The sequence below is a fragment of the Odocoileus virginianus genome, chromosome 33 (assembly GCF_023699985.2).
Source record: "Odocoileus virginianus isolate 20LAN1187 ecotype Illinois chromosome 33, Ovbor_1.2, whole genome shotgun sequence".
NCBI lineage: Eukaryota > Metazoa > Chordata > Mammalia > Artiodactyla > Cervidae > Odocoileus > Odocoileus virginianus.
Window position 1 is genome coordinate 39,788,181 of NC_069706.1, and position 24,335 is coordinate 39,812,515.

The following is a 24,335-nucleotide window of genomic DNA, read 5'->3' on the forward strand; positions in this document are numbered from 1 at the left end:
CCGAGGCCCTGCCCGGTGCCGGCTTCGCCCACTCCCGGCCGCCCGGCTCCCTCCTAGACGCCCCAGGGGACCCCGCCACCTGCCCTTCGGCCCACAGGTGGGAGAGGTCGCTGAAGGCCCAGCACGTACGGGAAAAGGCCGAGGCCCCCGTTCCGAGCGGCGTGTCCTTGGGCTTGACACTCACTAAGGGCAGCCGCACCTGCCGGAGCGAGTGACAGAACCCGCCTCACCGAGGAGGCTGCACCGGCCTCCCGCCGCAAGGGGGCGCTGCAGGCATCGCGGGCGCGCTCGTCTAATCCCTCCTGCCCCGCCCCCTCGCTGTTTTGCTTCCAGGTGTTCCGGAAGTCAGGCTCGGAGGACGACTTCTGGTTCCGGGGCGGCCGCGGCAGTGCCAGGGCGCCGCTGCGATGGGCACCTGTACATCTCACTAGAAGTGACTGGGCCGCCTCTGCCGGAGAGATAGAGCTTCCCGGATCCGAGGCGGAAAGGCGGGGTCGCGCGGCCGCTTCAGGCGTTGCTCCCTGCGGCGGGGCGGAGCGTTCGCCCCGGGCCCCAGTCCCAGATTGGAATGAATGGGCGAGCGGCGGACTGCTGACTAGCGTCGGTCTTCCCCCTAGTGCGGCGTCGGCAGCGCGGAGCGGCGAGGGCCCGGGGGCAGGATGAACCGGGCTAAGCCCACCGCTGTCCGCAGGCCCAGCGCTGCGGCCAAGCCTTCGGGTGCGCGCCCTCGCGGCACGCGGCGCTGCGCCTTCGGGTCGCGGCTTTGTTTCTCCGAGCCGAACGCGGTTCCCAGGAATGGGGTCTCAGACAGCAGCCCTTGGTCCCGGCGGCCCTGGGAGTCCCGGGGCGGGGGGTTGGGACCGCAGCCACCGCCTCCTCGACCCAGGCCGTCTCGTTGGTCTGCGCGTCCGAGGCCATGGACAGCATCCCTGGGGGGCGGAGGGGGCGGCACAAACGCAGGGGCTGACAGCAGGCTGGAGCCAGACTGGCCGCCAACCCGCGCTTCGCCCCTCCTAGCTGAGTGGCCTCGGGCGCTTTACTTAACTTCTCTGTGCCTGGTGGTACTCAACCTGTAAAGTGAGGTTAATGATGCTTGTTTCAGAAACTTGTTGAGGATGATGGGAACGGATGCCAATCAGCTGGAAACGGCCTGGTCTGCAGTCAGCGCCAGTGTGACTGGTCGCTGTTGCTCACTCTCTGGTCCCAGCACTGCTGTGGACTTGCTGGGTGTCGTTTTTTCGCCTCCCCTGACCGTAGTTGAATCCCCATGGAAATCGTGGGAGGTTGGAGTTCTTCTCCGACACCCTTTCCACCTAGCTGCTGTGTGAAGGTGCGTGTTCCTCTGCAGGTCACCCTCCACCAGGAGACTTCATTGCTCTGGGCTCAAAGGGTCAGACCACTGAGTCGAAAACAGCCTCTACCCTGCTGAAGCCTGCCCCTTCCGGCCTGCCCTCGGAGCGGAAGCGCGATGCTGCGGCTGCGTTGGCGGGTGCCTCAGCCCTGCCCGGGCTCACCAAGCGCCCCAAACTCTCCTCCACGCCCCCACTGAGTGCCCTGGGACGCCTGGCTGAGGCTGCAGTTGCAGAGAAGCGTGCCATCTCTCCCTCGATTAAAGAGCCGTCCGTGGTCCCGATTGAAGGTAAAGATGGCCTCTGGACGTCCCCCAGCCCCTGCGTCGTCCGTGCACCGGGGTTCAGAAAGGCTCCTTCCAGGCTTATTAGCAGTGTAGGCTCTTTGGAGAATGGAGAACAGGAGTCAGCTGTGAGTTTGTTTTTTAGAGCATGTCTCCTAGGGCCGCCTTCATACCTCTGCTTCAGACTGCCAGTGACATGAGGTGCTTATGTCACTCAGAGCAGGGTGGCCCGCGTCGATCCGGGGCCCGAAGGGGCTGCTGCTGTGTGCGCGCCTCCGTGGCCCTCTCTGGGGAGCAGACAGCCATGCAGGGGCCTCTGGCATTGGAAAGCCTTGTACGGATTTCTGTCGGCCCAGCTCCAGGGCTGGAGCCGGCATGAGCCTGATGCCCTCCTGGAGGGCTGCCTGCTCCTGTCCTCGGGGAACGGACTCACTCTCTTGTTTGCTTGCTGGTCTGGTGTATTTTCCGAGGCCGCCTCTGTGACAGTCTTCTCTGAGCGCGGGAGTCCAGGGCAGTGCAGACAGACAGGTGCTGTCCTTGGGGGCTGTGTGTCTCGTGAGGACTCTGTCCACCCAGGATTGGGTGGTTTGTGCTGCCTCAAACCTCTTCCCAATTCCTAACAACACAGAGTTTACCTGCTTGCTTTTTATCTCTTAGCTGATGAGGTATCATGATAGCATTGGAGACAGGTATAAAGCTTATCCACAAGCCCGCTGTTTACACAGAAGCTGTTAGTTCTGCACGTGACATTCCCCTGTTTTTCTGTAGATCGCGTCTGTTTAACATCACTCCAGTCCCAGGTGTTAAAGTGTGCAGGTGCTCACGTGGCAGCACGGGGTGGGAGGAGGCCCATCGGGGTCTGTGGCGGGAGATCGAGCCCGAGAGGCTGGCTGGGATTTGACTGGCAGCGCGGGGCTAGGAGGGAAGCCGTGGCGTGGAGGCCTTCGTGCCGGTGGAGGGACCTGTGCTTGGGGAACAGCCGGGGCTGCGCTAGGGGGTGGCCCCCTTGGAGCCCCGGCTCAGCGCCAAACCCCCCCCCCCCCCCCAGTGGCTGGGCCGGGTCAGCGCTGGGAGCACTTGAGGGGCCGAGTCCCGACTCAGGCCACAGCTCTCTCCTCACTGGCCATGCGTTGGTTTTATCATCACACAAGTCCCAGCTAAGGTGCATTTGAAGGTTACGTGGAGTATGGTTATGAAAGGCCTATTACAAATGAAACACATTTAGCAAAACAGAAGAGGCTGAGTTCAGCTACTTCATGGCGTCTGGCACTTGGAGTGTCTCCACAGCCAGGACCTTCCGAGCTCCACCCCTCTGTCCTGCCTGTTTGTCTTTCTCCCTGGCACGTGGAAAGCACTCGGGGAATGTCGGTCAACCTCTGTCCTCCATGCATTTGAGTCAGAAATCCGTCGCATTGCCATCACTTGGGTATCTAAAAACACAGTCCTAAAAAACTCCTTGGTTCAGAGAAGAAATCACAGTGGAAGTGAGAGAACAGATGGGTCCGAGTAATGGCAAGTGAGGTACAGAGCAGACGTGGGTGGAGCCGAACCTGGCCCTGGGGGACCCCCAGAGGTGGGGGGTGGGAAGGGGGGCCTCCAGTCCCGTCAGAGAAGGAAGGTGGGGGCCAGGACGCCTGAGTAGGTAGCAGGAGGGAAACAGCAGAGGGCAGCTGCGCGGGGGGAGAGTCGGAGCCCCCAGCGGGCTCTCGCAGAGACACGGGGAGCAGCCTCGGAGGGGCAGACCTGAGGAGACCACGCAGGAGCGGCCGCGGTGGAGGAGGAGGCCACAGGTGGCACCCTGCCGGTTCGCTCGGAAGCTTAGATAAAAGGGCCAATTTGTAGAAAAAGAGACGTTCCTAGGCCAGGTCGCCCTAGAGTAGCCACGTGGGTGCAGCGGGAGGGCTCTGGCCGCGCCCGATGGGCTCCCACGTGGCGCCTCCTGGGCCTGCTCACTCCTGGGGGCGGGTGGCCCCTGCCCTGTGCTGCCCGGCTGTCCCCCCTCCCTGCGGCTTCGGCCCAGGCCCTCGGACAGCTCTTTGGAGGACACCCCAGGAAGCCCCTGGCCTGGGGGCCCCGCGGGGCGGTCTCGCTTGGGGCTGACCAGCCGTCCCCCTGTCCAGTCCCACCGACGGTGCTGTTGGACGAGATTGAGGCGGCCGAGCTGGAGGGCAATGATGACCGGCTGGAGGGCGTGCTGTGCGGGGCCGTGAGGCAGCTGAAGGTGACGCGGGCCAAGCCGGACAGCGTCCTGTACCTCAGTCTCATGTACCTGGCCAAGATGAAGCCCAACATCTTCGCCACGGAGGGCGTCATCGAGGTGAGGGCCACCGTCCCCTCCTCTGTGTCAGGAAGCGGGGAGGGGCGGGTGGAGCCAGCTGGGCCTCCCTGCCACCGCACCGTCTCCCGCAGGCCCTGTGCAGCCTCCTGCGGCGGGACGCCTCCATCAACTTCAAGGCCAAGGGCAACAGCCTGGTGTCTGTGCTGGCCTGCAACCTCCTCATGGCCGCATATGAGGAGGACGAGAACTGGCCCGAGATCTTCGTTAAGGTGAGCGGCCTCTCCCAGGCGATCACTCTGGTGAAGGCAGAGGGCTGCGATCGGGGTGGGTGGACCACTGTACCACCAGGGGGTTAAAGGCATCTGAGCCCCGAGGGCTGCATGTGACAACCCAGAGCATCTCCTCTCCCGAGCTGCTGGCTGTGAAGGGGCAGCGGGAGGTCGGGGAGGCTCCCAGCTTGCTGCTGCCCATGTGCAGGGGGATGCAGTGGAGGGCAGGCTGAGGTTCTGGCTCTGTCCTTGCAGGTGTACATTGAAGACTCCCTAGGGGAGCGAATCTGGGTGGACAGCCCGCACTGCAGGACCTTTGTGGACAACATCCAGACGGCTTTCAACACCAAGATGCCCCCCAAGGGTGTGCTCCTGCAGGGGGAGGCGGGGCGTGGCGGAGGGGACCTCAGTGCTGGTGAGGCCCCCCCCCACCCCGCAGCTGGGCTGGGGTTCCCCGTGGGAGGGGCCCAGGCATGTGGTGCCAGGGGAGCCGGTGTCCACGAGGTGCTCCTTCTGCAGGGAGCAGCCCACACCCGTCCCTCACGGAAGAGGAGGACAGCCAGACGGAGCTCCTGATCGCCGAGGAGAAGCTCAGCCCTGAGCAGGAGGGCCAGCTCATGCCCAGGTAGGTGTGCCATGCGCCCCCCGCCCGCACGGCCCCGGGAGAGCCCCCCGCCCGTCTGCCTTCCTGCCCGCTGCTGTCCCCCCTCTGGCCTAGGTACGAGGAGCTGGCGGAGAGCGTGGAGGAGTACGTCTTGGACATGCTGCGCGACCAGCTCAACCGCCGGCAGCCCATCGACAGCGTCTCGCGGAACCTCCTGCGGCTGCTCACCTCCACCTGCGGCTACAAGGAGGTGCGGCTGATGACGGTGCAGAAGCTGGAGATGTGGCTGCAGAACCCCAAGGTGAGGGCTCGCGAGCACGTGCAGGAGGGGCCTCCCGGCGCCCGGGGCCGTGGGGCTGACGCGTCTCCCTGCCCCGCCACCCGCAGCTGACGCGGCCCGCCCAGGACCTGCTCATGTCCGTGTGCATGAACTGCAGCACGCACGGCGCCGAGGACATGGATGTCATCTCCCACCTGATCAAGATCCGCCTCAAGCCCAAGGTCCTGCTGAACCACTACATGCTCTGCATCAGGTGCGCGGGGGGCGGGGGCGCGGGGCATGGGGGCGCGGCCGCCGGGCGGGGCGGCAGCCGCTCCAGCTCCCTCTGCCTGGCCGTGCCCAGGGAGCTGCTGAACGCGCACAAGGACAACCTGGGCACCACGATCAAGTTCGTGATCTTCAACGAGCTCTCCAACGCGCGGAACCCCAACAACATGCAGATCCTGTACACCGTGCTCCAGCACAGCTCCGAGCTGGCACCCAAGGTGGGGCCCTGGGACCCCCGCCCCAGCCCCCACGGGAGGAGAGCGTGTGTGAGGAGGCCCTGCCAGGGGCCAGGGGCCGGGCCTGGCCGTGCAGCAGCAGCCGTCGGGGCCTGTCCTGGGGCCTGTGGGTCCCTGGGTCCCTGGGCGGCCTCCTGTTGTCCCGAGGATGAGAGCTGCGAGGGCCGCGTGACCTGGGGCAGGCGGCCGGCAGCTCCCCGCTCTCTCTCCCCAGTTCCTGGCCATGGTGTTCCAGGACCTACTGACCAACAAGGACGACTACCTGCGGGCCTCCCGGGCTTTGTTGCGTGAGATCATCAAGCAGACCAAGCACGAGATTAACTTCCAGGCCTTCTGCCTCGGGCTCATGCAGGAGCGCAAGGAGCCGCAGTACCTGGACATGGAGTTCAAGGTGTGCAGAACCCCGCCGCAGGCTGCCGGCGCCCCCAGGGCGGGGAAGTCTGCTCAGGGTAGATTTGAGGAGGTGGAGGAGGTGGGAAGGGCCTCTGGAGAATAGGACCTGGGGCCGAGGGTGGCGGATCTCAAGTGCCACGTAAGCGAGTCAGCAGACAGCCCGTGGGGGTCCTGTTCTCCGGAGGGTAGCTCTGAGGGCTGAACCTCCAGCTGTGGCCCGACCTGGCCTTGCTGTGGCCGGTTCTGGGTCCCCAGCCTCCTGCCGTCTGGCTGGCCCTGTGGGGGTGGGGGGAGACAGGGACGTGGGCCCGCTGAGCTGAGCTGAGCTGAGCTGTCCGGCAGGAGCGCTTCGTGGTGCACGTCACGGACGTGCTGGCCGTGTCCATGATGCTTGGCATCACCGCCCAGGTGAAGGAGGCTGGCGTCGCCTGGGACAAAGGAGAGAAGAAGAGTGAGGAGCTGGGGGTGGGCTGCCTGCTGCGGGGGCTCTCCTGGTGGGGAGGCGGCCTGGGGTAGGAGAAGGGGGCTCTGCTCTGAGTGTGGGCCTGGGGGGGTGGGGCGGGAGGCAACTTGCCCTGGAGTCCCAGAAGCTTCTGAAACTGCTGGTTCCCACTCTGTCCAGGCGGAGCGCAACAGCGCCCAGCCCGGGGTCGTCTCTGCCGGTCTGCTTGTGCGGGTCCTGGGGTCTTTGGGCTGGGGCTAGGGTTGGGGGCAGGGCAGCGGTGTCTGGGTCAGCCTGCTCTGGGTCATTACTGACCCTGGAAAGGGTTGGTTGTAAGGCCCTTTAAGCGACTGACTGGAAGGACACTTGGGATTTCAGGGTTTCATTTCCCTGAGGTGTCCTCAGCCCTGGAGGACCGTCAGGTCAGGTGCTAGCTGAGCCTGGCTCCAGCGCCTCAGCCCCGCCCCGCTGCGGAGTTCTCAGGATGCTGGTGCCGCCCACCAGGCCTTCTCTGTGCGCCTGGCCGTGAACCCACCGCTGGCCGCCGTGCAGGCGCCGTGAGCATCTCCTCCTCCCTAGATCTCGAGGCGCTGCGCTCCTTCCAGACCCAGATCGCCGCGATCCAGCGGGACGCCGTGTGGTGGCTGCACACCGTCGTGCCCTCCATTAGCAAGCTCGCCCCCAAGGACTATGTGCACTGGTACGACCAGCTCTGCCCTGCTCCCGGCCAGCTGCGCTCCCAGCTCACGGTGACGAGTGACAGGGCCCCTCCCCGGGTGAGAGGTCACGAGCTGGCGCCAGCCTCTCAGAGACCAGAGGGGCCAGTGGGCAGCAGCCAACACCTTGTGGTGTCCGAGCTTCCGGCAGGGCCTCAGGAAGGCGGGGTCCTGTCTGGAGTGGGGAGCGCCCTGTGGGAGGGGCCCATCGCCTGCCAGCCTCCCCAGGCCTCACTGCAGAGCCGGGAGGAGGGTCATCCCTCTGCACACAGGCTTCCCCGCCCGTGGGGACTGATGAGGTGGCGGGGCCCAGGACCCCTCCCTGATGGCCCTGCCGCCCTGCAGCCTCCATAAGGTTCTCTTCACGGAGCAGCCTGAGACCTACTACAAATGGGACAACTGGCCGCCCGAGAGTGACCGCAAGTGAGCAGGCCACCTGGTGGGGGCGGGGCCGGGCACCCAGGCCAGGCAGGCCTCGGGCGGTCTTGGGGGTCACCGTCCCTGTGCCCACACCTGTGCCGCCCTTCCGCCAGGTGCTCTGCAGTCCCCTGCGCCCCCCCGGGTGCTTGGCTGCGCAGGGGCCCGAGACGTCCCCGTCCCCACCCCCTCCCGTCGCGTCCAGGCACGCACACACGTGTCCTCTGTCTGCCCCTCCAGTCCCCGAGCCGGGTCCCCCTCCCTGAGCTTCTGACAGCTCGCTCCCCTCTGTTGCCACTTTGGGCCCCACCACGGGGTCAGTGTGCTCCCCTCACATCCGCCCGAGCCCCGCCGCTGTCTGGGGGCATGGCTTGGGGGCGAGGCTGGCCTGTGAGACCCTGAGGCCGGGCTCCCACTCACGGTCCTCCTTGGGGCTGCGGGGCCCGGTCCACATGGGCATGAGGCACAAGAGACCACGGGGAGGGTGGGCGGTGCTCCCTCTGCCCAGACGAGACGAGCTGGTGCTTCCCCTGCCCCGGGGGCAGGTGGGCCCTGCAGGCCTGGGGGGCTCTCACGAGCCTGCCACTGCCCACTCTGCCCGCAGCTTCTTCCTCCGCCTCTGCTCAGAGGTGCCCATCCTGGAGGACACGCTGATGCGCATCCTGGTCATCGGGCTCTCACGGGAGCTCCCGCTGGGCCCTGCCGATGCCATGGAGCTGGCCGACCACTTGGTGAAGCGGGCTGCGGCCGTGCAGGCCGACGGTGAGGGCCTCCCGCCACCGGCTCCCCTCCCCGTGACCTCCAGGGCCTCACCTGGACTCGCGTGTTCTCTGCACAGTTTAACCTGGCAGGAGCGTCTGTCCCTCGCCTCTCTGAAGGGTCGTGGGGGCGCCTGACGCAGAGCGGCCCTCCGTCTAGAGCACGGGTCTCGCTGCTGGTGGGCCTGGGCCGGCTTGCAGCGTGGGGGGCTCCCCATCCCCCTGCCCTCCCTGGGGCATCCACTGCACCCACAGGTGTCGGCGCAGCCTTGCCCGTCCCCGAGCCCGGCCGTGCTGCACCCTCTAGAGCGCCAGCGGTGCAGATGCGTCCCGGCGCCCCAGGGCTCCTTGGCAGCACATCCCATGCCTGTATCGTCCCCGCCCCACCCCCGTGTCCTCGCGCTCGGACGGCCACGGCCCGAGTCCGGGCAGGACGTCCGCCGAGGGACCCGCGTGTGGCTCCTGCGTTTCAGACGTGGAAGTGCTGAAGGTGGAGCGAGTGCAGCTGATCGACGCCGTCCTGAACCTGTGCACCTACCACCACCCTGAGAACATCCAGCTCCCGCCAGGGTGAGGCCCCGGGCCCCCGGGCCCCCCTGCCTGCTGCCTGTTCTCTCCCTGGCCCGTGTTGCCTCGATGCTTAGTTCCTGTGTGTGAACTAGGAAACCATGTCTGGCTCCTAGACGGCAGTGCGTTCACACTGTTTCCCAGCACCTGATCGCGGTGCAGTTTTCACTTGCCGTGTGCATCGTTCGCTTGCAGTTGTGATAGCGTGGTTTCAGCACACCCGCAGGGTTCCGCAGCCGTGGTCTGTGTAAACTGAGAGCGTTGTCCCTCCAAGGAGCCTGTTCCCACCAGGTGGTGCTCCCATCCCCTTCCCCTCAGACACACAACAGCTGTCAGACACCACAAATCCTGTAGCTTAGACGTTTCTAGACGTTTTACGGCTGAGATGCGGTGTCCGGGTGGCCCTTCATAGGATGTCGGGCTGTTGGGGCCCTGGTCTGGACCTGTCCGCCTCTCGGACCTCGGGTGCTGAGGCTGAGCTATGGACACCTTGGTTCCAGGTACCAGCCTCCGAACCTCGCCATCTCCACTCTCTACTGGAAGGCGTGGCCCCTCCTGCTGGTTGTCGCTGCGTTCAACCCGGAGAACATTGGTGAGCGTCTGTCTGCCCCGCCCCGGCCCCACCCCCTGAGCCTGTGTGGGCCTCGCCTCTCCTGGTCGTCCTGTCAGGTCTGGCTGGGGGCCAGGTGGTGAGTGGGGTGGGGGCGTGGCTGGGGCTTGGGCCAGGGTCCCGCCACCACCTGTCACCTTGCCCCCTAGGCCTGGCCGCCTGGGAAGAGTACCCCACGCTGAAGATGCTCATGGAGATGGCGATGACCAAGTGAGTCGCTCGCCGCCACGCGGGGCCAGGACGTGGGGGCTTGGTCACGTTCAGAACGTGTGCCGGGGATCCTGGCAGTCGGGCCCCCGGAGGGCGCCTGTGTCTCTAAAGTGGGAGTCGGCCTGGGTGCCTGTGCCGGACCACCTGGCCCTGTGTCCGGGGTCTCCCATGGCCCTCCCACACACATGCCACTCTGGGGTCTGGGGCCCTGACACCTGTTGGCCAGTTTTGGAGGCACCAGCATGCGGTCATGTGGAAGGAGGGTGGCCGGCTGTCTGAGGGCCACCCGCTCCTTCACTGGGGTCTGACTGTGGCCGTGTTGCCAATGGTGCCCAGACACCTTCCACAGTCTGCCGGCTCCAGCCGGGCCTGGGTGGGGGCGTCGCCGTGGGCGCTGACCCCTACTCTTGAGCGCCACCTGGGGGCGGCACGGCGACACGCTCCTGTTCCCTGGTCCCAGCAACTACTCGTACCCGCCCTGCACCCTGACGGACGAGGAGAGCCGTGCCGAGATGATCAGCCGGGAGCTGCAGGTCTCGCAGCGGGAGAAGCAGGAGATCCTGGCGTTTGAGGGGCACCTGGCCGCGGCCTCCACCCGACAGACCATCACCGAGAGCAGCAGCCTGCTGCTGTCCCAGCTCACCAGCCTCGAGCCCCAGTGTGTGAGGGGTGGGGTGGCTGGGCCTGGGGGGCAGCCGGGCGGGGGCGGGGACGAATGGGAGGCCAGGCTGGGAGGGGAGGAGTCGCGGGCCCTGCAGGAGGAGGGCAGCTGGCTGCAGGTGGGAGGCAGGCGCCCCCCCACTCTCAGCTGGGCGGGGCACTGCACTTGCGGCTCTGACACGTGTGTGTCGCCTGGCGCTCTCAGAGGGCCGCCTCGGAGGCCTCCCCCTCACATCCTGGACCAGGTGAAAGGCCTCAACCAGTCCCTGCGCCTTGGGCACCTGCTGTGTCGTAGCCGGAACCCCGACTTCCTCCTCAACATCATCCAGAGGCAGGTGAGTGCCCCCGAGGCTGCAGGGGGGCCCTGGCATTAGGTGAGACCGTGGGCTGGAGGGCACACCCAGAGACCGGGCCCCTCAGCGATGGCTCCAGGGTGCAGAGAGCTGCCTCCGGAGTCCCCGCAGGTGGCGGGCCGTTGCGGGGGGGAGGGCGGCGGCGGGACTGACTAGGAAGAGCCATGTGACTGCCGCCCGCCCAGGCTTCCTCGCAGTCCATGCCCTGGCTGGCTGACCTGGTGCAGTCCAGCGAGGGCTCCTTGGACGTGCTGCCCGTCCAGTGCCTCTGCGAGTTCCTGCTGCATGATGCCGCCGACGAGCCCGCCTCAGGCGGGGAGGAGGAGGAGGGCGAGAGCAAGGAGCAGAAGGCTAGGAAGCGGCAGGTCCGTGCCCGCCCGGGGCCCACACGCCCGCCCTGACCCCCCGCCCCCCACTTGGGTGACCACACGCCCACCCCGACCCCTTCTCCTGACCCCTAACATCATCCCCACAGAGGCAGCAGAAACAGAAGCAGCTGCTGGGCCGCCTGCAGGACCTGCTGCTGGGCCCCAAGGCCGACGAGCAGACCACGTGTGAGGTGTTGGACTACTTCCTGCGACGGCTGGGCTCCTCGCAGGTGGCCGCCCGGGTGCTGGCCATGAAGGTGAGGGGGCCGGGCCCTCTGCTCCCCTGGCACGATTGTCTTTTTTGTTAAAACAACCGTTTTTCTCACCGGGGCTTCAACGTAAGAGACCATCAAGGGAAAGGGCACGGTAGTAGCGTATAGACACTGGGTCCTTTCCTGCTGGGCCCTTCCCGCCCTGGGGATGGCCCGAAGTGCCCCAGGGGCAGCCCCATGTCCGTTCTGCTGCCTCCCCGAGGCGCTGGTGCCGGACTCCCAGGCAGCCGGCCCTCCGTCGTGGAAGCTCTGAGCGCGCGGCGTCTCTACTGGGCTGGAGGGAGTCGGCAGCCCCAGAGCCCGCGTGTCCACTTGCAGGGCCTGTCCCTGGTGCTCTCGGAGGGCAGCCTGAGGGACGGGGAGGAGAAGGAGCCGCCCCTGGAGGAGGACTCGGGCGACGCGGACGCGCTGCAGGGCTACCAGTGGCTGCTGCGGGACCTGCCCCGGCTGCCGCTCTTCGAGAGCGTGAGGAGCACCACTGCGCTGGCGCTACAGCAGGTGCGGGCGGGGGCGAGGCACCGATGGGCGGGGGCGGGCACGATGGGGCGGGGCGGGGCGGGGGCGGGCGCGAGGGGCGGGGCCATCCCCGCTGCCGGCACCTGCTCACACGGCCCCCTACGCAGGCCATCCACATGGAGACCGACCCGCAGACCATCAGCGCCTACCTGGTCTATCTGTCCCAGCACACGCCCGTGGAGGAGCAGGGCCAGCACAGCGACCTGGCCCTGGTGAGGGGACGGGGATGGGGGAGCTTGTGACCCAGCCTGGTCAAGAGCCGGCAGGTGGCAGGGCCACGCCTTAGCTCTGGGCCCCAAGTACCAAGCTGCCTCGGCAGGGACCTTCTGTCCAGAGCAGGAGTTGAGGGCAGGAGGCCCCCGTGTCTGTGGTCACCCAGGGCTGCTTATCTCTGTGGCTCTGGGTCAGAGAGGTGGGGTTTGGCCAGCCTGGGAGGCAGAGCGGCCAGGTCCACGCATCCTGCTCCTGCGGGGCCCTGTGAGCTGGGCACGGGCCTGTGTTCTCCCGTGGCCTGCTCTTTCGTGACTGTCTTTCTCCTGACCTTGCTCTTCTGTGAGTTTGTCGGCTGGCAGCCCGGGGGTCCTGAAGGCCCCAGGTCCCTATAGAGGGAGTGAGTGGAGGGAATGGCCCAGGACCGAGGTTGGTGGATAGTGGGGATTCTGTCCAACCTTAGGTTCTTGCCGAGGGGCCGGCGGCCTCACCCTTCTGAGGCTGGTCTAGGGGCCAGCCTGCCCTGCGTCACTGCTGCCGGTTGCAAGTAGACGCGTGTCTGACTATGGGCAGGCGGCTTTTCCCTGTGGGTCCTGAGACGCCTGTGTTCCTTTCACTCCCTCCTCCCCGCGGGGCCGGCCCTCTCCAGTTCGCAGCCCGTGTGTCTGAGGGGGCTGCACGTGGGGCCTCCTCTGGCTCCGGCGTGCTGGCCGGCGTCGGGGTGTCTGTGCCGAATGGGGTGCGGCGTCACGTGGCCTTGGACGGGGATGGGCCGTTGGTCCGGCGATGGGAGGAGAGCCCGAGCCGCTGACCCCGCCCCCTACCGCCCGGTCCCCCAGGACGTGGCCCGGCTCATCGTGGAGCGCTCCACCATCATGTCCCACCTCTTCTCTAAGCGCTCCTGCAGCGCCGAGTCCGACGCGGTGCTGGCCGCCCTGCTGTCCATCTTCTCCCGCTACGTGCAGCGCATGCGCAAGAGCAAGGAAGGCGAGGAGGTCTACAGCTGGGTAAGGGGGCGGTGCCCCACCAGGCCCCGCCCAGCCCCGTGCCCCGCCTCTGCCGCTCAGCCCCTGCTTCTCCTGCAGTCAGAGTCACAGGACCAGGTCTTCCTGCGCTGGAGCAGCGGGGAGACGGCCACCATGCACATCCTCGTGGTCCACGCCATGGTCATCCTCCTGACTCTGGGCCCGCCCCGTGGTGAGCAGGCTGCGGGGGGGTGGCCGGGTCTCCCATGGAGGCAGATGCCCCTCCTGGGGAGCACGTGCACCTCTCCCTGGCGGGACCCCTGAGGTCCAGGCGCTGTCCCGTTGTCCTGAGATGCACGTGGGTGTTGCTGGACACCTGGGCCTACTCCTCCTCCTGCCGGGTTTCTGGAGGTGAAGATGTCCACACAGCTGCCCGAGGGGCCGAGGGGCCCAGAGCACCGAGTCTCCAGTCCCCTCCACAGGCCTGGGCGTGGCCCTTGACGTGTCGGCCAGGGGCTGTGTCCAGAGCTGGCCGATCCTCTGGCCGCCTGAAACCTCCCAACCTGGCAGCCTCTCCGTCCCTCCTGTGAGGCTGATGGTGTGGGTGACTCTGCGTCTTATGTTCAGGGAGGTGGCCTTATGCTGGTCTGGCCTGTTGGCTGCCCAGGGCTTTGTGGAGACAAGGGTGGGAAGGAGCTGGTTCGGCCAAGCCCCTGGAGCCCATGGTGGCCCATGCCGGCCCCGGCCTCACCTGGGCTCCTGGGGGGCCTGGCCGGCTCCCTGCACTTGGGTTTCCTTGACTGAGAGGGGAGAACACGGCGGTTGTGAGGATTAGATAAGCCCACCCCTTGAAGCCTCTGGTGCTGATTGTGCTCGGTCTTGGTAGACTCCCCCCCTCCCTGTTTCTCAGCAGCCTTGGCTCCCCCTGTAAGCTGGGGACATGCTGGCCTGAGCCTTCAGCGTGAGGTCCTGGAGCGGCCCCAGTGCTGACCCCGCTGTCTCTCTTGAAGCTGGTGACAGCGAGTTCCAGGCGCTGCTGGACATCTGGTTCCCGGAGAAGAAGCCACTGCCCACGGCATTCCTGGTGGACACGTCGGAGGAGGCGCTGCTGCTGCCTGACTGGCTAAAGCTGCGTATGATCCGCTCAGAGGTCCCACGGCTGGTGGATGCCGGTACTGCCCGGGGGAGGGGGCGCTGGTACTGCCCGGGGTGGGAGGGGGGGGAAGGTTGGCCTGGGGAGGGGGACGCTGGTACTGCCTGGGGGCGGACGGCCGGGAGGGGATGCCGGTACTGCCCGGGGTGGGGAGGGATGGCCGGGGGAAATGCTGGTATGGCCCAAGGGGAACTGGGCCTCGCTGCAGGCCATTGCCGAGGACAGAAGGCAGCTCGGGGGCCTCTGGCAGTTCTGGGGCATCCGTTATTCGGCTTGTGTCTAGATCCTTCAGGGAGCTGACCCCGTTTGCAAGCTCTTAATGGCCTTACGATGCCTTGGAGAGAACGGGGTGCTGGAGGAGGGAGGGAGGCAGTGGTCTGGACTGTGGGGTGGGCTTGGGCAGCCTGCAGTGAGGAGGAAGGGTGCCCAGCAGCTGGGGCGGGTGGGCAGGTTGGGGGCGAGTTGGTTTGGGAAGCACAGAGGACACACTTGGGCGAGTGTGACGTGGGGCGGGGGCCGGAGGACCCAGCGGCTGGCCTCGGGGCTGTCCTCCGGCGCTGTGCCCGCCCGCTGGCCGCTGAGGGAGCCGCCCACAGCCCTGCAGGACCTGGAGCCGCAGCAGCTGCTGCTGTTCGTGCAGTCCTTCGGCATCCCCGTGTCCAGCATGAGCAAGCTGCTGCAGTACCTGGACCAGGCCGTGGCCCACGACCCCCAGACCCTGGAGCAGAACATCATGGACAAGAGTGAGCGCCCCGGGCCGGGCTCTGAGCTGACGGCCGCCTCAGACCCCGTTTGCCGGTCCCGGGGAGGCGCGGGGCTCTGTGGGTGCTGTGGGAAGGAGCCCTCTTCCTGACCCCACGGTGTCCCCGCAGACTACATGGCGCACCTGGTGGAGGTCCAACACGAGCGCGGGGCGTCCGGAGGCCAGACTTTCCACTCCCTGCTCACAGCCTCCCTGCCCGCCCGGCGAGGTACCTGCACCCCCCCCCGAGTCCCCTGCACGGCCACCCAGGCTGCGTCTGCCCCGTGCCCCTCCTGTTAGCGGGCTCTGTACCTCATAGGCCTCGGGAGCCCCGGCGAGGCTGGGGTCCCTGGCGAGAGCTCTCAGGAGGGCCCGTGAGCTGCTTCTCCGTGGGCGGCTGGCTTTGGTTGGCAGGGTCCCCGTAAAGCAGGTGGGAGGGCTTCTCACTAACGCTGCTCCTTCCTCCCTGCAGACAGCGCAGAGGCGCCGAAACCCAAAAGCAGCCCGGAGCAGCCGCTGGGCCAGGGCAGGACCCGCGCCGTGACGCAGGTGCGAGTGCTGGGCCCGGAGGACGACCTGGCTGGCTTGCTCCTGCAGGTACGGGTGCCCCCCCGCCCCCCGCCTGCCCTCCCACCCGGGCTGTGGCCTGGGCTCCCTGGGCCCCGTGATGGATGCTGCAGAGCACACGTGCTGTTTCCTGGCTGACACTCGTGCACACGCACGTGTGTGCACAGGTCCACATGCATTCTCCCGGGCCTGTCGCCCTGGGCCCCGTCCCCAGGCCACAGCCCCCTCCGCACGCCTGCCTGGAGAGTGTGGTGGGTCAGGGTGCCCGCTGCTGGCCTGACGGCCGCCCTCCTCTGTGCAGATCTTCCCACTGAGCCCGGGCCCGCGGTGGCAGAGCTCCAGCGCGCGCCCTGCCGCTCTGGCGCTGCAGCAGGCCCTGGGCCGGGAGCTGGCGCATGTCCGCCAGGGGAGCCCCGAGGTGCCGGGCGTCGCAGTGCGCCTCCTGCAGGCCCTCGCCACCCTGCTGAGCGCCCCGCACGGCGGGGCCCTGGCCCTGGCCATGCACCGTGGCCATGTCCTCACCTGCCCCCTGATGCGCCAGCTCTGCCAGTACCAGGTGGGTCGGGGTGGGCCGCGACGCCTCGCCCACGTGCTCGCCCCCGTCGTGTGTCCCTGGGTCACTGGGAGGAGCTGCACACGGGCCCTCGCCGGCCGAGGGCAGGGCGCTCACGCGGCACCTCTGCGGCGGGTGGGTTCCAGGGCCCTGGCCCTGTCTGAGCCGCGCCCTGCCCCCCCCAGCGCTGTGTGCCCCAGGACACCGGCTTCTCGTCGCTTTTCCTCAAAGTGCTCGCACAGGCCCTGCAGTGGCTGGACGGTCCCTCCGTGGAGGCCGGGCCCCTGCAGGCCCAGCTCAGACTGTTTGCTGCCCAGTGCTCGGCACGGCGCCGGATCAGCAACGGTGAGGCAGGGCTCCCGGGCTCTGCCGCTGTGTCAGGGGGCCTGTTCCCGGGGGGCCCAGAGGCATCAGGGGGCACGGCCCAGTAGTTTCAGGGCCGGGACCCAGGGACGGTCCCTCGGGGAGGAGAATGTGTGTGGGAACCGAGGGGGTCACACCCGGGGCCCTGGCGGGAGTCCAGCTGGTCACATGCTCCCCTGCAGTGCGGAGTGGATTTCTGCACCTGGCGGAGGCCCTGACGTTCCGCGGGGACCCGGAAGCGGTCAGCTCCACTGTGCGTGCCATCGTGGCCACCCTCAAGTCTGGGGAGCAGTGTGACGTGGAGCCCGAGCTCATCAGCAAAGGTACCTGGGCCGCGGGCTCCATTGAAGACCCCTTGCTGCTCCATAGTCCCTCTGCCGGGCGCCCCCAGGAAAAGAGAACCCCGGGGGCGGGGCTGTGTGCTGGAGTTGGGCGTGCCCTGGGCCAGTGTGACAGGCACCCCCTCTGCCCCGCAGTCCTCCGGGGTTTGATCGAGGCGAGGTCACCTCACTTGGAGGAGCTGCTGGCCGCGCTCTTCTCCACCGCGTCCGCCGTCCCAGCCTCAGGGCCCGTGGCGGTGGTCAGCTCGCTGCTGCTGCCTGAGAAGGAGGAGCCCCTGGTCCCAGGGAAGCAGGAAGCCGACAGCTGCAGGTGAGCCGGCGGAGCTGCGGCCGGGCCTGGGGTCAGCCCCAGGCGGCTGTGTCTGACCGTTCCCCCTTCCTTGCAGCCAGGAGGCCGTGCGCCTGGGGCCCTGCTCGGGGCTGCTCGTCGACTGGCTGGAGATGCTGGACCCTGAGGTGGTCGGCAGCTGCCCCGACCTTCAGCAGAGGCTTCTCTTCTCCCGGGGCAAGGTGGGCCTCGCCGGGCCTGGCGCGTGCTCTTCCCGTCGGTTCTGGCAGGCCCCAGGCTGGAGTCTCATTGGCCGGACAGGTCCCCAGTGTGCCGAGCCAGTCGCCACGACCTGCCAGATCTGGTCACAGAGGCGGGACGACAGGGGCGGAGTTGGTCCCTGTGGGCCCAGGTCCTCACAGGGTGCTGGAGGGAGAGTGGAGGCTTGCTCCCCTGAGGAGGGGCGAGGCCGGAGCCCACGTCAGGGCCCCTCTGGCCCTGGGAAGATGAAGAAACTGACCGGGAGGCTGGGGAGGGGCTGTGTGGCCCCGCCCTGTTCCTGCCCCATGCTGGCGGGTCTGCGCATCCCAGGGTGTGGTTCACCCTCCTGCGCCAACAGCGCTGCTCGCGTATCCCTGTTTCTGAGAAGTGGGTTCAGTTCAGCCCACGTTTAACCTGCGGAGTGATCCACCAGCCTGGGAGGCCCTGCCCCAAAGCGGCGGCTTCTCTCTGCCCTGTGCCGCCTCCCACAGGCCGCCCACCATCCACTGACCCCACTCGTCAGAGCTGGGCAGCCCAGCAGGGGCCAACCCAGGTTTCCTCCGTCCCAGGGCAAAGGCCACCCTGGCCCCCAGGTGCCATCTTTCCGCCCCTACCTACTGGCCCTGCTCACACACCAGTCCAGCTGGTCCACCCTGCACCAGTGTATCCGCCTCTTGCTGGGCAGGGGCCGGGAACAGAGGTGAGTCCCCCCGCCACCCCTCCCCCCAGGGGTGAGCCCCCCTGCCCCGCTGGCCCTCCCCCGGGGTGAGCCCCCCACCCCCACAGGCCGGCTCCTTCCCTGGCACCACGGGCATCGCGAGGCCCCAGGGTGCCGTGTGGAGCCGCCTGGTGCAGAGCTCGTCTGGAAGCCTGGCCCGGGGGATCTGGCCCAACACCACCCCAGCCCCTCAGGAGCGGCTCTCTGACCCGGGTGGCCGGTCCCCTGGGCTCCAGTCACAGTAAAGGGCTGTTGTCTGTGCTGCGTGGCTGCGAGTGAGGGGGTGGGTAGGGGCAAGGCTGGGACGAGGTCGGGCAGGTGGCCCACGTCCTCCGCGGCCAGCTGGGGTCCCAGCAGGTGGGGCATCTTGCCCGTCTCCTCCGCCTCCCTCCCCTGGAGTCACGCCTCCTGCTGGGTCTGGCCTCCCCGCCTCCTCCAGGTTTGACCCCTCGGCCTCCCTTGACTTCCTCTGGGCCTGCATCCACGTCCCTCGGATCTGGCAGGGTAGGGACCAGCGCACCCCACAGGCAGGTTTGGGGTGTCCCCTGCCCGGAGGGCGGGGTGGCCGGGCTCGGCCGTCCCACGCCTGCCTGACTGACGGCGTCCGACTGCAGAAACGGCGGGAGGAGCTGGTGTTGCGGGTGCAGCCGGCCGAGCTCGTGGGGCTGGTGGAGCTGATCCTGGCCGAGGCAGAAGCGCGCAGCCAGGACGGGGACGCGGGCGCCTGCGGGCTGCTCCAGGCACGGCTGCCCCTGCTGCTCAGCTGCTGCCGTGGTGGCGACGAGGGCGTCAGGAAGGTGACGGCACACTTGATGGGCTGCGTCCAGCAGTGGGGCGACAGGTGAGGGCCCGCCCGGCTCAGGGCCCCGTGGAGGGGGGCGGTGGGGCGACAGGTGAGGGCCCGCCCGGCTCAGGGCCCCGTGGAGGGGGGCGGGGGGCGACAGGTGAGGGCCCGCCCGGCTCAGGGCCCCGTGGGGGGGGGGGGGGGGCGCCCCAGCCACGCAGTAACCGCATCTGCTCTCCCGCAGTGTCCTGGGCAGGTGCGGCCGTGACCTGCTAGTGCAGCTCTACCTGCAGCGGCCGGACTTGCGCGTGCCCCTGCCCGACGTCTTGCTGCATAGCCAAGGGGCCGCCGGCAGCAGCGTCTGCAAGGTGAGGCCCAACGGGCCTCTGGGGCGCCTGGGTCCTTTGCTTGGGAGTAGGAACCCAGACCGGGAGGTAGGGAAGTGCTCTTTCTCAAACCTAAAGGCCGAGAAGGACTCATTGAGTGGATAGAGTGTCTGAGGGTGGAGCCTGCCCTGCCACCCGTTCCTATCTAACCTCTTGGAGGGTCCTTCCTCCTCCAAGAAGTCCTCCAGGTGTGGAGCAGAGCAGAGTGGGCATCCCCCCATGTCCCCCTTCTTCCCTGATGGGGACTGTTGACAACTGCAGGCTGCACGTGTGTGATGTCTCTTGTGCCCCAGCCCCGTGCTCTGTCCCTGCATGTCAGCAGGCTCTCGGTGTGGTGGCTTCAGAGCCGCCGTGCTGGGCGCGTGTGGACAGCATGTCCCTTCCTGGCTGCCTGCCTCCCCTGCCTGCCTAGTGTGGGTCCTCCGTGTGCAGTGTCTGCCTTCGCCTTCTTTCGGTGGTGCGGGGGCCGTGTGGTCTAGCGGGTCTCCCTGCCCCCGCCCCGTCTTCCCTGAGTTGGCTCTGCCTCCAGCGCTGCTTCTCAGGACGAGGGGGGGCGGCGTTTCTCCAGCCGTGTTTCCTTCCCTTTGTGTGTGCTGTGTTTCACGCACCTGAAGTTAAGCTTTACCTGTGAGGTTGGTCTTTCTCACCTGCGTTAGTTCAGGGCTTCTGTCTGTGGGGAGTGGCTGACGTCACACCACGTGCTGAGGTTGGCCAGGAGCTCCGGCTACGGCCAGCTTGATCCTCCGAAGCCCCAGAAGGTGGTGGGGGCAGGTTTCTCTGGGACACCATGTGGGCCCTCAGGGACCATGCCAGGGTCTCAGGGCTGAGCCTGGGTGGGCAGGTGGGCGCGAAGGTTGCAGGGGCCCTGGCCCTGACTCCCTGCCCCTCTCAGCTGGATGGCCTCATCCACCGCTTCATCACCCTCCTGGCGGACACCAGTGACTCTCGGGCGGCCGAGAGCCGAGTGGCTGATGCCAGCATGGCCTGTCGGAAGCTGGCGGTGGCCCACCCCCTCCTGCTACTGAGGTACCGCCTGACCATCTGGCCTGGTGTCTCCCCACCCCCAGCCAGGGGCAGGCCCCACACCTGGCGTTCCTACAAGAGTGGGCTCTGCGGGACGAAAGTGGCCGAGGGTTACGCGCTGGTCATCCTCAGGGCGGTCAGGGCCGGAGGCTGCTTGCTGACAAGCCAAGCTTGGGGGGCGGGGCTGGGCTGGTCAGTCGAGCGGGCATCCGTGGCCTGCTGGTGGTCTGGGTCCCAGAGGATGAGGTCTCTGAGAGGAGGGACTGGAGGACGCTGTCGACCAGGCGGCTCTTGCTTGGCCGCAGGCACCTGCCCATGATCGCTGCCCTCCTGCACGGCCGCACTCACCTCAACTTCCAGGAGTTCCGCCAGCAGAACCACCTGACCTTCTTCATGCACGTGCTGGGGGTCTTGGAGCTGCTGCAGCCGCAGGTGTTCCAGAGCGAGCACCAGGGGGCGCTGTGGGACTGCCTGCTCTCCTTCGTACGCCTGCTGCGGGTGGGTGCCCGCCCCGCCCCGCCCCTACGCCCGCCTCGCCCCGCCCCTACGCCCGCCTCCCGGCCCTGCCCCGCTCCCACTGCCTGCTTGGCCCGCCACGCCGCGCCCCACCCCACGCCCGGCCCCGCCCCGCCTCCCGGCTTCCCACTCCCGCCGCCATGCCCCGTCCCCCCATTCTGAATTCTCTCCCCAGTCGGTTTGTCCTGCTTCCACAATTCCGGCAGGCTCGGTCCTCCTGACCAGGACTGGGAGTCTGTCCCCAGAGGCCGCTGGGTGAGGGCAGACGCGGCTCCAGGGAGCCCTGCAGGAGAGCAGAGCCCTGGGCCGCAGGGGGGGGGGGGCAGGGCCAGGCCCCCCCAGCTGCCCCCCAGCCTGGGGAGCCCCTGCAGGGTGTGGGCCACTCCTGAGCCTTAGGGACCCAGCAGAGGGCGGCATCTGGGGGTGTCCAGCCTGTGTTGTGAGGCTCCGGGAGGGGTGCGAGCGGGACCGGTGACACGGCCTCTGTCTCGGGCAGACCCGGCTCTGAGCGCTGCCTCACGATGCCCTTTGCAGAACTATCGGAAGTTCTCCCGCCACCTGGTGCCCTTCGCCAGCAAGTTCGTGCGGTTCACGCACAAGTACATCAGCTGCAGCCCCGTGGCCGCCGTCGCCTTCTTGCAGAAGCACCTGAATGTGCTCCAGTGAGTGCGCCCCCGTCCGGGCTGTCTCGGTCTGGGCGCAGCGTGGCGGGGCTCAGGGCTGCGAGCTCCAAGGGTCGTGGTGCCCGGGTCACAGACGCTGGGTCTGCTCCAGGGCTGTCCTGAGCGGACTCCCTCCTCCCTGGGCCCCCCAGCCCCATGCTCCTCAGGCACAGCCTTGCCCCCCGCCCCCGTGTGGTCCTCACGCAGAGCCTTGTCCCGCCCGCCTTTTGTCCCCCTAGTGACCTGTCCCTTGACAGCAGCGACCTGGTGATGCTTAAGTCACTCCTGGCAGGTCTCAGCCTTCCCAGCAGGGACGGTGGGGCTGACCGGGTCCTGGACGAGGAGGGTGAGGGTGAGTGGGGCTGGACTTCTGCTGGGCAGGGGGTGGGTTGGACTGCCCTGGGTGGCCCTGGGGTGTCACTGGCCCCGGCTCTGTGATGCGCACGCAGCCCCAGGTGGCGCCGTGGCCCGCATGACCTCCAGCACCTGCCCTCTGGGACCAGCCGGGTCCTCTGTCCCCCTGCCTGGCTGCATCTCCGTTCCTGCCCCCGTTCCGCAGCCCCCACTGCCCCGGCGGCAACCCGGCACCTGCAGCAGCGTGTCCGGAGAGTGGTGGGTTCGTGAACAGGCTGAGGACCAGGGACCGCTCCAATGCTGGCCCTTCACGGCAATCCTGCCCCGGTTTTGCCCAGTTGTCGGTGCTGAGTATGACTCTCAGCCGTCCACCGACACGTCTGGCACGGTGCTGTGCACAGCGGTGCCTTTGTTGAGTGCCTGCTGTGTGCGCGGCGGCAGCGGGGAGTGCAGAGCTCTGGGAGAAGCGCGCGCCTCACAGGCGCCCCCCTGCAGGCCTCTGGGCTCCTCACTCTGAGCGCCCGCTGCGTGTAGGCGCTCTGCCCCGCCTGGGCAGGGCCGCGTCTTCGGGGGTCTGCTGTGAGTCCAGATGCTGCTCAGCAGGGACACCCCTCCCCTCCACGCCGGGGTCCTGTGGCCGCGGCGTTGAGTGTGTCTGGACTGCACAGGCCCTCGGCGGCCGGGGGCGGGCCATCCTGCCCCCCGCCCATGACTGGCCCTGGCTTCCTGTCCTGCAGACGAGAGCTCAGCCGGCCCCCTGCCTTTGGTCAGTGTCTGCATCTTCACCCCTCTGACCGCAGCCGAGATGGCTCCCTACATGAAGAGGCTGTCCAGGGGCCAGACGGTCGAGGGTGAGTTAGGGGGTGTGGCTCCTCCAGGCTGGGCGCCCCTGTGGTGGGGGTGGTCTCCCGTTCTGTCCCCGCAGTCCTGGGTCCCAAAGCAGCCCTGCAGCTTCTCCTGGGGGGCATCCAGGAGACTGCAGGGCCCCTGGGAGGGCTGGGTCTTTGCTCACAGTGGGGGAGGGGCCATAGAGAGGGGATTGGAGGAGGAAGCTGGAGACCAGAGTGGGGGCTGCTCTGCTGGCCGGTGTTCTTGGGGAACCCTCTGGAGTCCCTGTGGGCACCGAGGAAGGGAGGAGCTGGCCGGTGGCCCCTGGTCCCCCCCGGGGGAGCTGAGCCCGGATGGCCCCTGGGGGAGGGCAGGGCGGTGAGTCTGCAGCGTGACTCTGAGGTGGCCAGGAACAGACACCCAGGGATGTGCACACGCAGATCCAGGCCCTGCAGACCTGGAGGAGGGTCTTGGGGGAGCGGGCACCTCCTGGTCGATCCCAGACCAGAGACGCCGTCACTGTGGAGTTGGGAAGGCAGCAGAACCCCAGTGTTTGGCATCCGGAGGTGCTGGGGTCTCCCTCGCCTGAGCGAGCGCTGAGGCAGTGTGGAGGGTCCCAGGAGGCTCGGGTGCCTTGTTCTGAGCAGCTGTGCTGCATCTGGGATCCCTGCCCAGCCGGTGTGCAGAGGGCAGTGGGCCGGCCCCGGACTCCACCTCCCGCCTCCAGGTTGCTGGGGTAGGGGGTACACAGCTCCATCACACGCGCCTTCTGCCCGACCTAGATCTGCTGGAGGTCCTGAGCGACGTGGACGAGATGTCCCGGCGGAGACCGGAGATCCTGGGCTTCTTCTCGGTGAGAAGCGGCCACGGGCCCCAGGGGGCTGGGACGGGAGGCACGGCCACCCCCACCCCCCTTCCTGCGGGGGCAGGGCGCCTCGCCGGCCAGCCTGGAACAGAGGCAGCCCAGCAAGGCGGAGCGGGGCTGGGGGAGTGGGGTCCTCGGCTGCACTTGCTGAGGAGGGAGCCCCGACGGGAGGTGGCCTTCTGACGTGTGTCCTCCCACAGACCAGCCTGCAGCGGCTCATGAGCTCGGCTGAGGAGTCCTGCCGAAGCCTGGCCTTCAGCCTGGCCCTGCGCTCCATCCAGAACAACCCTGGGTGAGCCAGCATCCCTGCCTGGGACCGGGGCTGTGGGGGGCCTCAGGGCCTCAGCTGTCCTGGCTTGGGTTAGGGATGGAGGGCCGAGGCTGCCCTTGACATGTGGCTTTTTCAGCATCGCAGCCGACTTCCTGCCCACATTCATGTACTGCCTGGGCAGCCGCGACTTCGAGGTGGTGCAGACGGCCCTGAGGAACCTGCCCGAGTACACCCTCCTCTGCCAAGGTCCGTCTGCTGCCCCTGGGGGCCTCAGTCCTCTGGCCCGGAGCGAGAGCGGCCGGGGTGCGGGGGCGGAGCTGACAGGCCTTCATCTGTCCACAGAGCACGCGGCTGTGTTACTGCACCGAGCCTTCCTGGTGGGCATGTACGGCCAGATGGACACCAGCGCCCAGATCTCTGAGGCCCTGAGGATCCTGCACTTGGAGGCCGTGATGTGAGCCGAGTTTCAGAACCACCAAGGCGGGCCGCGGGCACTTGGAGCCCACACCCAGGCCCTGCTGGCAGTGGGGGGCTGCCCGCCCCAGAGGCTGTCCCGCCTGCGGCTGCTGGGGGTGCAGCCAGGGGAAGGGGTGCTGACATCCTGCGGGTTCAAATGAAACGTGCTGAATTCCCTGATCCCGCTGCCTGTGTGGTTT

At 67.8% G+C, this 24,335-nt stretch overlaps 1 protein-coding gene across 1 annotated transcript; it reads left to right on the forward strand.

Annotated features, from left to right (window-relative positions):
• Positions 1-335: 335 nt before the first annotated feature.
• Positions 336-24,315, forward strand: INTS1 (integrator complex subunit 1). Its single transcript, XM_070460600.1, has 47 exons — positions 336-717; positions 1,349-1,639; positions 3,754-3,950; positions 4,043-4,180; positions 4,436-4,595; positions 4,700-4,805; positions 4,899-5,085; positions 5,172-5,317; positions 5,408-5,549; positions 5,782-5,958; positions 6,303-6,411; positions 6,982-7,102; positions 7,464-7,541; positions 8,140-8,297; positions 8,767-8,863; positions 9,361-9,452; positions 9,620-9,680; positions 10,141-10,338; positions 10,546-10,675; positions 10,879-11,058; positions 11,169-11,318; positions 11,652-11,831; positions 11,957-12,061; positions 12,899-13,066; positions 13,145-13,256; positions 14,035-14,196; positions 14,774-14,920; positions 15,050-15,148; positions 15,392-15,516; positions 15,788-16,042; positions 16,225-16,384; positions 16,585-16,725; positions 16,879-17,053; positions 17,130-17,253; positions 17,842-17,972; positions 18,430-18,517; positions 18,605-18,831; positions 19,019-19,142; positions 20,053-20,186; positions 20,489-20,681; positions 21,234-21,361; positions 21,601-21,713; positions 22,453-22,566; positions 23,326-23,396; positions 23,609-23,700; positions 23,816-23,925; positions 24,022-24,315. Exons 1-47 carry the CDS (start codon positions 660-662, stop codon positions 24,135-24,137), a joined length of 6,570 nt encoding a protein of 2,189 aa, XP_070316701.1. The 5' UTR covers positions 336-659; the 3' UTR covers positions 24,138-24,315.
• Positions 24,316-24,335: the final 20 nt, after the last annotated feature.